The sequence below is a fragment of the Notolepis coatsorum genome, assembly GCF_963971535.1.
Source record: "Notolepis coatsorum genome assembly, chromosome: 16".
Lineage (NCBI taxonomy): Eukaryota > Metazoa > Chordata > Actinopteri > Aulopiformes > Paralepididae > Notolepis > Notolepis coatsorum.
Genome location: NC_140180.1, coordinates 61,329,004 through 61,342,212, shown reverse-complemented (window position 1 = coordinate 61,342,212; position 13,209 = coordinate 61,329,004). Strand labels below are relative to the sequence as shown.

At 43.0% G+C, this 13,209-nt stretch overlaps 1 protein-coding gene across 1 annotated transcript in view; it reads right to left on the bottom strand.

Annotated features, from left to right (window-relative positions):
- Positions 1–6,148: 6,148 nt before the first annotated feature.
- The window catches only part of atp11c (ATPase phospholipid transporting 11C (ATP11C blood group)), a gene marked incomplete at its 3' end in the record, with an annotated part of 134,149 nt that continues 127,088 nt past the window's right edge, over positions 6,149–13,209 (bottom strand). The window contains exons 28-29 of the mRNA XM_084331815.1: positions 13,007–13,163; positions 6,149–6,256 (exon numbers count right to left, since the gene is read on the bottom strand). Of these exons, the coding sequence (XP_084187941.1) occupies positions 6,149–6,256; positions 13,007–13,163 (265 nt within the window). The remainder of the gene's footprint in view (positions 6,257–13,006; positions 13,164–13,209) is intronic.

The following is a 13,209-nucleotide window of genomic DNA, read 5'->3' as shown; positions in this document are numbered from 1 at the left end:
TGGAGACCCAGAGGGTCAGAGATGGGAAGGGGGCCTTGGCTGCAGGGGTGAGGTGCCCGTTTGTGCCCCGCCTAACAACGCCCTGCAGGCAGCACCGCACCCCGGTCCTTCACCCACTCACAGACAAGGGCCAGTCTCCACGACCGCTGGGCCTCTCGTGTTTTTTTTTTGGGACGTTTTGATTTTCTTACAAAAGTGGTTGGAAAAAGGTTGCATTAAAAATACAATCAATCATTTTATTTTTTTATATATATATATCTGTTTTTCATTTAGTCAGGCAAAAACATTAGATTTCCAAGAATTTCAATACGCTTTGAAAATAGCATCTCTGATGTTGTTTAAAGGTTTGTTTTTCGTTATTTCAACAAAAGCAGGCAACCCCTCTCCAGGCATCCTCCTCCATATCCTGGCACAGTGCAGACTAAACTCCTTCTGTGAGCACTGGTGTTCCAAACTCCACACATCCATCTGCTGTTGAGAACCGTAAAAATAAATAGATGTGTACATTTCCAGTGATAAGCCATGTTGAGACAGACGGGAGAAACAAACAAAAAAAAGAACATTGTCCGTTTCAATCTCCATTTGGTGCTGGAGCTCCGCGTCCCAATTGCCGAGCCAGAGGTCAGACACTCAGTATCGCGACAAAGGCATTAGGTCAAGTTCATGTCCATGTGTTCACACTCTGCAATCGGTAGCAGAGGAGGAGTGGAGTTTGGTTTGAACTGGACGTCCCAGTGGGGATGTAAAAACGTTTTAAATAATAAGATCAACTAAGTGACATCAGTTAGTTCCATTTCAGCTCTGGTCAAAGGCTGACCCGTACAGTGATACACCACCAATACAACTCTGTTGCTCCAATGACCTGATGCCTTACCGGTCCTTTCAACCTGACCAATAAGAATGGTAGAGAGAGGAGATGGTTGAGGAATAAGGTGGGGTTCAGGAGGGGGGGCTGCCCACTTCTGCGTGTACAAGAGAAGGACTATCATATGGAATTGGCATGGGCTCACATCTGGGATGAAACAAGAGGCAAACTCAACTGGCACAAAGCTGATCATTCTCCAACATAAAAAAGATTTATGTAATAAAAATATAATATTTGTGAGTAAAATTACACTTAACAATAAATATGTCAAATAGATCTTACAGTATCTAAAAGTGATTCAAATGATGAGCATGTAGAGATGGAATGTATGAAGCGCTACGCACTACAAGGAGGAAACCGTCCCACTCGCTCCGCCCGGCTGGGTGACTGAGCCGGCGCGGCAGACGGGTGGGGAGGAGTGCCTCACAGTGGTGTTTACTATGGTGACCTGGTGGAGAGAGGGGTTCAGAGTGAACATATTCACTCCATAAAGGTGCTATAGATAACATTGTTTATGCAGAGTAATCTTTTTATTTTTTTCACACAGAGCTTTTAGAAAGGTGTGGAATAAAAGTAGATATTTTCCCCAAAGCTGCTCAAAAAAGATGTTTGATTAATGAATTTATCATTTAAAAAATGTTGCCGGGTCCAAAATGAATGCAGTCGTTTACATGTTGTTACATGCACACGGTTGGATAAATTACTCTAGTACGACATCTAGTGGCTGAATGTTATCTATAGAACATTTACCTCACCCCACCTCAGACAAACAATGCAAACTAACAAACATTACTAACTGGTAATGGGACAAACAAACACAAAAAGATACCTCATTTAGGCTTTTAGTGCATGTGTGCATTTTTGTTTGCGTATAATGCGTGTGGTCATCGTGTATGCGTGTGCGTCTATTATTCCCACCCGTGTGTGTGTGTGTGTGCCTTTGTGACCCCCTCTGTGTAGTGTTGTTTATAGTGCAGGTAAGCAGAGCCACCGTACGGCACCACATCTACTGGGTTCAAGTACTGCTGCTGTTCCGTGACATTCCCATCCTGTACAGCTATGCACATTTATGTATCACACGTACACACATACCGATAGGCCTGCACGATATCGGACATTTCTTTTGACAATTTCACCAGATATATGGAGGTTTTGACTTCAATAGCTCCATCTGGGAAGAATTAATTGGGTGATTAGGGTGATTTTGGAAGGTGTTTTACACCCTGGTCGACTCACCATGATACCATGATGTATTCAGATAATACTCCATCAATCCAGGCTAAAGTCCATGATACAACATGATATTAAAAGTTATACCAGTTTAATTTTGACTTATCGCCATTACCAGAGATACTGTATACTTTAACACATGTTGCGTTCGTAGGTGTATATGGTGTGTTTTAGCCGATATCAGCTTAATAAAACACCATTCACACTGCGGTTGATGTTGAAAAGGAGTGGAAAATACTCCACGAGACTTTAAAGTTGTTTTAAAGTTGCTAGGCATATGTAACTCCGCTATCTGAAACGTAACTTTTGCTAATACTAAGGAAGTCCTGCACGCAGGGTTCCCACAGACATTGCTAAATGAAATTCAAGGACTTTCAAGTACTTTACTAAGCACTATTTTTTCATTTTAAAAGGATACACTTCACTTTTAAATGCAGTTTTTTTATAGAAAAAAAATCGTATTCAATATTTATGGCTTAAAACCAATTTCCATCCAACACATTAAATAAAAAAAAAATCAATTTCTTGATTCAGAAGAATTTTATCATGGATGAACAAAACTTTCAATGCGAATGGTTGATTTGAATTTCAAGGACTTTTTAAGCACCTTGTTAAAAAATTGGCTGTTTTCAAGGAAATCCAGGCCTCGACTTATGGTAAAAAATCAAGCACTTTAAGCACTTCAAGGACCTTGTGCGAACCCTGTGCACGTCAAACTTCCACATTCAGTCAGGTGAGCTGGTTATTAACTCCCAGGTGCTTACGGTTGCTGCACACATTTGAATAGTAACACATTAACATGAGCGAAAATAAACAATAGTGCTTTTCACAAAGGTAAACGACCTATGCCTAGCGACTTTCAAGTATTACATATTTTCAACCCTTTTCAACATTAATGTCAGTGTGAAAGGTAGGCTGAGATCTATCAAAACATACACTTTATACACCTATGAACACAGAAAGACAGGGACCATCTCTGGTGATGGAGAGAAGTCCTAGTTAGACGGGTCCTTTAATAACGCATGTTGCTTACCCTAAAATAACAGGGCTCATCTATAAATAAGTAAACGTGATGGTGTCTAGCAGAGATCCAGGAGATTAGAGGCTGCTTATCATTGTTCTCCAGTTTAAAACATAGCATTAAACTTTAGAATTAAGAAGAACATTGCGTGCATCACGATGTCACCATTGCGTATTATGCGCACATCAACGCCGAAGCCATATATTGTGCAGCCCTGCCGGTATTTACGAACTCCATCACACTCACGCTCGCTTGGACAGTATTTGGACATTACATATGCATCTCTCCCGTTTTTTCTGACAACTTTTTGGCTTTGAGCATAGGTCATCATACATCTCTAAGCTAAATACAGTACAGCACATATATTAATTTACCCGACTCAATTGGGATCTCTTAAATTATCGCTGAGGTTGAAAGATTTAGGTCATGCTCCAAAGCACTTAACCGCATCACTTAAAAAAAGGAAAAAGAAAAAGGTAGAAACATTAGCACGCATTAAATTGCCATGACAGAAATAACATCTCTACGTCTTTCGCTCACTTGCTCGCCAACACAGAAGACGGGTTACACACTTTTTGGGGGAGGTGGGGAAAATTGCATCTATTCTCTCCCACCTCAGTATTCAATGCATTGAGTGCCATTCGTTTTTTTCTTTTTACAAATCGCTCAAGAAGAAAAAAACAACAAAAACAGCTCAGAAATAAACAGCCGACTGACCTAAATGTAACACGGCAACATTGCTTTCCTGAACTGGAAACCGAAATGGCACACGCAGTAACTACCGGTACAACATAAAAACAGTTGGACCATTTGTGGAACACTTGGAATAATAACCGTTTGAGAATGAAACAAAACACGCATAAAAAAACAAAAAAAACATGACGTATTATTTGATCACAAAAAAAAACCCTGCAGAACACAAACGCAGAGGAAAGCGTGGTCGGTGGAATGTGGCCAAGGAGCTTCCTGTCATGCAGATGAAGCACTCCGGGGGACGGTGGGAAGATGCAATCGCATGTAAAAAATTAAAAATAATAAAAACAGCAACCTGGAGAGCTACTGACAAGGCAGCCGTGTATGCAGCATACATTTTTTAAGCGATATATATATATATATAAATAAATAAATATATATATATATATATAAATGTAAGAAAAGAAAGAAAGAAAAAGAATGTGCTGAAAGTCATGCCCGTCATCGGAGTAGTTAAAAAGGTTGTAGAAAGGGGTGGAGGCCCGTGCTGCGAGGCCCAGTGGTGCAGGACACTGCTCTGCAGGCATGCTGAGGACCAGGGGACCAGGACGGAGCAGGGGGGACACAGCACCAGCAAGTCCAAAAGACCCGCTAGACCCCCATTCCCCCCTCCCCCCAGTGAAGTCTCTCTTTATCTTCCGTTTACATTTTTTTGGTGTGGGGGGGGGGGGTTCTCTTTTCTTTTCTACATCAGTCACGATGATCAGGCGGCTCCAGCCTGGCCGCACGAGGGGGTGGGGGGGGGGTCCTGAATGAGGCAGATGCAGCGTAGTCCTTCCTTACTGCCCCCTTCAGTCACACTCCTTCAGGTGTTTGTAGGACAGTGGTGTGACAGCTGCGATCTAGAAAACGAGACAAACATGAGCAAGACGAGATGTTAATCCAGACTCCCTTCAGCGGGGAGCATGAAATCGGCCACGTGCAGCCCAAGAAGGAGATCACAAGACACCACAGAATCACCCACAATCAACACCGAAGAACAAAGTCATTGGACACAACCCCAGCAGATAAGATGAAATCAGTCCGGGATGGGCTACCGATTGCACCCCGGGTCTCTTAAGTCAATTGATCCCTTGATTCGACTGTACTGTAGACATTGAAAAGGTTCGTCACTGTGTGGTTTACCTGGATGTCTGTAGGAGTGAGCCGTCTGATAGCTATAGGGAGAACAGAGAGGTAGGTTAAACATGCTGTGTTATTGCTAAGCCTGTATCTGGCCGGAGCCTCCAGATCACACAGGCCGTGGTCAGAGGTACAGGGACAGGTCGAGGTGGTGCAGCATTCAGACTTACAGTACGCACAGCAGCAGCGCTCAATGTCAGGTTAAGGCAAGGACACACCATGCGGTCAAGCTAAGCTCCACACCAACACACAAACACGTTATTTGCCAAGAAAATAAACACAAGGCGAGGCAAACCATCGGGTATGGACGTGCGCACAAACAACCAAACCACGACCACAGCCACCACATTGAGAACAACAACAACAACAACAACAACAACGTTACGGTGAAGAAATCAAAAGAAGATTGCCAGGTCTGCAGTTTCACCTTCCCCAAAGTCAAAAGAAAATGACAAGACATGGTTACCCCCCAAAAAACACTCACGCATACAACACTGAACCTAACGGCATAGATGGATCTCTAACCTGAAAGATTAAAATAAAAATGTTGTAGACTCAAATAGTCCCAACATTATTTTTTTTATTTATTTTTTTAAAGTTGACCGGAAATGAAAAAGAGCACATGCAGGGGTATGATAAGCTGGACATCTAGAGAGAGGCTGAAAGGAGCATCCATCATTCTGCTGGCATTATGAATCATGATGAAAAATAAATAAGTCAAATCTACCCCTTTTCCCAAAAAATTTACTTTACTAGATCAAGTGCATCAGATTAGAAAATAATTTAAAAACGAAAAAGAAAGCCTGCCACCTAAGAACGATGCATCTTTTCAGCCAGCCAATAGAAGCTCAGTAGACAGCAGGGAGAGAGAGTCTGATCCAGGAACAGAGGTAGGGGGTTACTGTGGTAGGACAGCAGGGAGAGAGTCTGATCCAGGAACAGAGGTAGGGGGTTACTGTGGTAGGTAGGCAACTCATAGGGTCTGCCTGCCACATGAGGTTTGGGGCACTATGCTATCTGGTCTCTGGCCACAGTTAAGAGGTTGAGCCCATGGCTGGGGGGATGTTTGATTGGCTTAAAAATAAAGACCTCTAGGGCCGAGAGGTGGGCTGGTACCTGTTCATATGACAGTATGGGAGAGGTGGGCTGGTACCTGTTCATATGACAGTATGGGCGTCTGAAAAGGTTCTCATGAGCAGGGGCCGGGCTGCAGACGCAGACCGGGGAGACTGGGGCCCCCCTGCGCTCGAATCAACCGGCTTCTTCTGGAAGGATGAGGCAAGAGACACTAATGACACCACTATGCTGACAAACACACTCACATTCAACAAGGATACACACACACACCGAAGACACCAGCTGGACAGTGAAACTCAATTATACACATACATTTGTGTTTTAACAGTTTTTCCGTATGATGTTGAGTTTCAGTTTCAAGGATAATCATGAGACCAAGCTGTTTTTAGTGCTGCTGCTCCATCAACTCCATGTTGGCCTTCTGGCCTGTATATACTTTAAGGTTGAAAAATAGACAAATGCGCGCACGCACACACGTCCATGAACACACACACGTCCATGAACACACACACGTCCATGAACACACACACACGTCCATGAACACAAAACAGGGAGCGAAATTAACTTTTTGACTCACCGGCCAGTGGCGGGTAGATGGGAAGAATCTACCCGCCAAGCATATTTCTTACCTGCCAACTTTTTTTTGATAAATTTATTTTTTATTTTTAATAAAATATATATATTATATAATCATACTTGTGATTGTGTTATCTGCGAGACATCGCCACCTCGCTGTCTGCAAACAGCTCCACTGTCTGTGTGTATACTCGAGTGGCCTCCAGCTCCAGCAAGGATTCTCCGGCGCTGCAGCTGGACCCTAAACGCTACATTCAGCATGCAAAAGGATTCTCCTGAGCTACAGCTGGACCATATTCAGCAGCGATGTAAGCCAGGGACTCGAATACGCATGTTGTTGTAGGACATTGATGTCAGGAGCTTTCTGTAGCTACTGCTGGATGGCGTTGAGACAACGCCTCAGTGAACTATTTAGTTTACTGCGACATTTCATAGTGACTAGTGAGCTACCTAGCCAACGGAGGTATTATGCACTGGACTATTGCTGGAGCATTTGTTGATGTCGGGAGCTATCCGTAGCTAGCCGGCTGGATAACGTTACACAATGCCTCATGTATTAAACTAAGTGAATAGTTGACTGGGTCATTTTGTAACGGTAGCTAACGTTATCGCCACCATGCAACAAGTCAAAATGCTAGCTATCTGCAAACAGCTCCACTGTCTGTGTGTATAATACTCGAGTAGCCTCCAGCTCCAGCAAGGATTCTCCGGCGCTGCAGCTGGACCCTACTGGAGCTAACGCGTACTAGGTAGCTACCTATCCAACGGAGGTATTATGCACTACTAGACTTGCTGGAGCATTTGTTGATATCGGGAGCTATCAGTAGCTAGCCGGCTAGATAACGGACAATGCCTCATTATTAAACTAAAAGTGAATAGTTGACTGGGTCATTTTGTAACGGTAGCTAACGTTAAAGCAGTCAGCAGACTGCCCGGCCCGACTCTAGCCTCTCTGTTTACATGGGGTTGGGAGGGGCTGGAGGAGGGAGGAGCAGCGCGTTGCATGTCTGTGTGCTTGAGACAGCGAGTGAGAACTCCGCTAAGAATTGGATCATGTTATTCGATCGGTTTTCACATGACTATTTCGTTGGCCGCCACATGGCGGACAGACCTCTCAGTCCCACCCGCCAAACGTAAAATCTGCCCGCAAATGGCGCTTGGCGGGCTTTAATTTCGCTCCCTACACACACACACGCTCGCTACACACACACACACGCTCCCTACACACACACACACATACACACAAACACACACACACACAGTAGTGGCCCACTGGGGTTGTGTGGTGGGGTTGCTGCCTGGCTGGACTCTCATGCAGGTAAGACTATGTGCTTTGCGTGCTGCATTGAGCTGACTGGACATGCAGAGGCAGCAGGCATCGTAGCAGCACAGACAGGTGGCTGGACAGACAGGACAGATGGTTCCACCAGGTTCTCATGACCCCACACTGCCGCCTGGCCCACAGATATACTGAACACATAGACCACGAGTACATGTTGTCGTCATTTTGACAAGTCCCCGGTTACTTCCTTTCCCAAAACAGTCAATTTGTCCCTGATACTGCATGTGGGTATAATGGGGAAATGCGTTTCACTAAAAGATTTTATGTTGTTGATGTTTCAACTTTTAAAAGCCAAATTGCTCACCATAACCACATAACGTGCACCGGGCACTTGCACGCAAGGCACGGCACTTTGCGAGCGTCTAGCGGCTGCATTTTTCGCCGAACATATAATATACCATTCGAAAGATCTATTTGATCGCAGTTTGTGGGGTATCATTTGGAATGGCCTTGATGTAGAAATAAAAACAAGTAATACTATTGAAATGTTTAAATGCAGATATAAACAGGAATTATTGGACAAGTATAAGTTAGAGGAGCTTGAAAATAACGTGAACTAGTATTTCTGTAATTATTTATTTATCTTTTGCTGTAGTGGATAGATAGTTTTATTTTTTTATTGATAGATAACTTATTACATATTAATATGATATTGTACGGAAGGGGCAGGACCAGATAAGCTTTGCTTCTTTCTAGGGATGCACGATAATTATCGGGCCGATATCAGCAATTATGACGTCATCCCAATAAAAGTATTGATAGCTCCGATTTTTTTTTTGCCCTTTTTTCTTTTCATGTCAACGTTCACACGCACAATATATGCTTACTTAGGATTTGACTTGATTCAACAACAAAACAGTCGGGGCAATGGCAAGCCGAAAACGGTCGAAAATGTGGTTATTTGAAGTTTGGATATTTTTTTTTCACGACTGAGGTAGGTAGATTACATTTTTAGAGACTAAAGTACAGAAAAAAGGTATCGTTGGGTACCGGTATCGATTCACAGGTACCGTATTGGTTCAAATGTGAACGGTACCCATCCCTACTGACAAAGCACAATACCTGTTGGTTTTTAGTTCACTCATTGTTCAGGGAAACACATTGTTAATGACATTGACGGATTGTGAATTTTGTGATCGACTCAAATAATATTTATTTGGAAAAATAAATATAGTAACTTTATTTGAAGAGTCAAAACTGTTCTCTTGGCTTTGTTTTGTTCCTAGTAGTAACGCTCATGTCATGATAAATCTGGTTAGGTCAAAACTACAGGAATATACATACAAAAACAATAAATATATATATATATATCGGTTATCGGTATCGACCTTGAGGAGCAGAAAGTTATCGGTATCGATATCAGGGTAAAAAAATCAATATCGTGCACCCCTACTTCTTTCTGTCCCTTCTCGAACAAAACCATTTGTCTTGAGCTATGTTGATTATTGCTTCCATGTCTAAGGAAGATATATTTAATTTTATTTCGTTTTTTTGTGTGTTTATGATTGAAAATGTTCAAGATAAATAAAGATCAAATCAAATCAAATACCGTTCTAACGCCATTCGACCAAATCCGTGCCTCGGTTCTCGAGTTACATGACGATATGTCAGGCGAGCGTCTTTTTACGCGCAGTGTGTCAGATGACCACCCCGGACTCCAGACGCTTCAGAACTGGCAATTATCCGCTGATGGCGAAAATGATTGGTCAGCATTGTAGCCAACGAGTGTACGTTTCCAACGATACCCCACGTGGGTGGGTGCGAATAACCAGAAGTGATTCAGACTTCAGAACACACGGCGGTCGATGAGGAAATGGATTTTTTAAAGCTTTTTTTTCCTTTGTTGTCGGTTTTGCTCAGACGTCTCTCAAAGACCCATTTCTGAACATATTTGTATAGACTTCAGGCTACGGAACTGCAGTGTTTTCCAGCTTATACCTCTATGCTGGAATATTGGAATATGGAATTTTGCAACCACTACAGAAAATTAAACTCAAGTTCAGACCTCTGTTACTCTATTTCATTAGCACTCAAAGTGATTTTCATTTTTTGCATTAGTAACTTCAGAATGTTAACTTTCAAAAGAGGCCAGGCTCATGCATGTGCTATAAGGATAAAGTATAAAGCTAAGCTTTGCAAAGAAAGTATGCAGTCCTGAAGTTCAAGTAAAAAAGAATTGCCACTTTTCTAGGTGCCTGTTAACTACTGTATTTCTGTGCCAAACCAGAGTACAATTGAATCCTGCCAGGTGGCAGTATCGCCTACCTTTTGAACTGGGATAGGTTAGTGTGGGGCCACTTCTTTTTATTTATTTATATATATATATATTTTTAAGAACTACTCCCCCTCAGAGGACAGAGCGATCGCTCTGAGATTTGATCGCCTCAAACCTATTTCCCGTATACACAAGTATACACATATACACGAGTAATCGCGATGGCGATGGGATCACTGGGGATTATTCTTTTGAGTACCTTCTGGCTAAGGTAAGGTCTATTCTATGTCTATTTTACCAAACCTGAAACATGTTTTTGTACCGATCAAAGTGTCGTATTTTACCGGACCTAAAACATGCTTTTGGTAACGATTGCAGTTTTGAGTTAAAATGACCCCCCCCCCCTTGATGATTTTGTGAAGACACATATGTACATGGTATATACCTTTGATTTGTAAGTATTTGGGGTTTCAGGCGAGCAGCCCGAACGATTTGGGCATATTGCATATAACGCGTCATATCTCGCATTCTATGAAAAAAGACTGGATTATTTTGGAAAGGGGCGATGTTTAGCATGTAATAGTGCACAAACTACAGTATGTAGAAATTAACTGATTAGTCAGTGATGGACTATGAACAATGCCTGTCAAATGAGCCGTACTATTGTCTCCATAGCTATAATACAGAACACACGATGGGTCTGCAAACATCGCTAAAATGGTCAATAACGCTGGCGCCATTGAGTAAAGATGGGAAAAGAGAGTGGCGGTCAATGAGTTAAGAGGTTAAATGACCTAGATGTTGCAATTTTGTTGCCATTTTTCCTTTATTTTATAAATTTCATTTGTTTAAACTGCCACCTCAAATTCAAACTCCCCTGTGTTATCAGAGAGAGAGAAATGTATATTTTTTAATAATAAACAAGCAAGTTTAATAACCCATTCATTATCTGATCTCAAGGACCCGCCCTCCCTTATTTGGAGAGGGGAAATTGCAACACGCCAGAGAGGTCTATTTCCATACAAATCTATGTACCATCAATATGCAGCAACACATCCTGATTACGGTCTAGAATTATAAGAGGAGGGTGGGTCACGTGGAAGTAATGCAGTGCTGGGAGACAACGGTACCTCTTACAATGTCATCGTCTCCCAGTGGTAACAGGGAAGTAATTTTCCAATGTTTCCATGTTGACAGTGACCATCCTCTTATAATTCTAGGTTGCCGTTTGGAGGTTGGAACGTCTGAGGGCGGCTTCCTTTAAATCACCAGGTTAACAAACCGCACCCTCCATCTGAACTGTCTGACCTCATCTGTTCTGACCAGAGTAGGGTTGGTTTATAGAGCTTTTCAACTGCATTTTCAGTTGCTAGGTAACAACACCATTGAAATTGTCTATATTATGTCCTATAGGATGTCACCCCTGAGTTACTTATAAGGAGGGGGTTAGACAGATAAGAGGAGAGAGGAGAGGAGCAGAGAGAAGGAGAGACAGGCCAGATAGGAAACAAGCTAAAGGAATACTGGAAACAAACAAGACATGGCAACCCAACCCGGCCGGGACTGAGGGTTAAGAGCAGGCAGAAAGAGAGAGAGAGACCTCAGTCACTCCAGGAGAAGCTGTGAGTGCTGGTGGTCTGCGACAGCATGAAGATAGTGGACGTCCCCGAGTTAGGAAGCCGATGCTTCATCTATGATGAGACCAGCATAGGAGGAAGAGGAGAGAGAGGGGGGGGGGGGGGGGGGGTGTAAGAGGGTGAGACAGAGATAAAGAGAACAAGACAGAGCAAGAGGGCAAGAGAGAGCAAGAGAGAGAGTAAGAGTGAGAGCGAGCGAGAGAGAGCAAGAGCAAGAGAGAGCGAGAGCAAGAGAGCGAGAGCAAGAGAGAGCAAGAGTGAGTGAGAGAGAGCAAGAGAGAGCAAGAGTGAGTGAGAGAGAGCAAGAGAGAGCAAGAGAGAGCAAGAGAGAGAGAGAGCGAGCGCAAGAGAGAGCGAGAGAAAGAGCGAGAGAGAGCAAGAGAGAGAGAAACAGAGAGAGCGAGAGGGAGCAAATTAGTTAGGAAAACATTTTTGAAAGTAGAAAGGGTAGAAAATGGGGCTTGTTAGAATCGTTAGCATTCTATATTGAAATCAAGGGGCACAATTAGCCGCCAGTAGTAGCAGTAGATGCACCATGTTTACATCAGTCTCTTCTACACTAATGAAAGGTGATACTTTACAGTCTGTAATTAATATAACAGCAATAGCACAATTATACTATCTTAAGTCAGCGCACATGACTACAAACAAAGAAAATATTGTAGTTTTGATAAGATGCATATCCATTGCAATTCTTAATTGAGATCCGCAAAACATTTCTAGCATAGAACTAATGATAGAAATAAGTGAAAGACTCTTCCCAAATCACAAAGGTTTAGACACAAGGCACTGAATGTGCACAACACAGTGGAACGAATTGCCAAATTAAGCACCATCAAACCATTCCAAACGCTTGGAGGCAAGCTCATTTAGGAAATGGACAGGCTGCATCATCCATAACCAGGTTCTCCTGAAGACAAATGGCTGCCTATAAGCCCTAAATGTCAAGTAGCGAGTGAACAAATATATATTCAGCTGTGGAATAAAGTCACTTATCATGGTCAGTCTCCTTCCAATACAACTTGTCATGAAGCAAGGAATCGTCATGGATATTGTGCATGTGACATGTGTGGGTCTATGTGTGAGGGTCTATGTGAGTGTTTGTAGATACCATGAGAGGAAATGTACATGTGAGAGAGGGAGTGTGTGTGTGAGTGTAGAGTCCTACCTGGCGTGCGTGGGGTCCGCGGGGCTTACGCAACACCACCAGCAGGATATCAGGCAGCAGACAGAGGAGGATGAGGAGGATGATGACCAGCCAGGCCGACACTGAGCTCAACATGTTGGCAAACACAAAGTACAGACGCTGCTGCCTCAAGAAGGGCCTGAGAGAGAGAGAGAGAGAGAGAGAGAGTGAGAGAGAGGGAGATA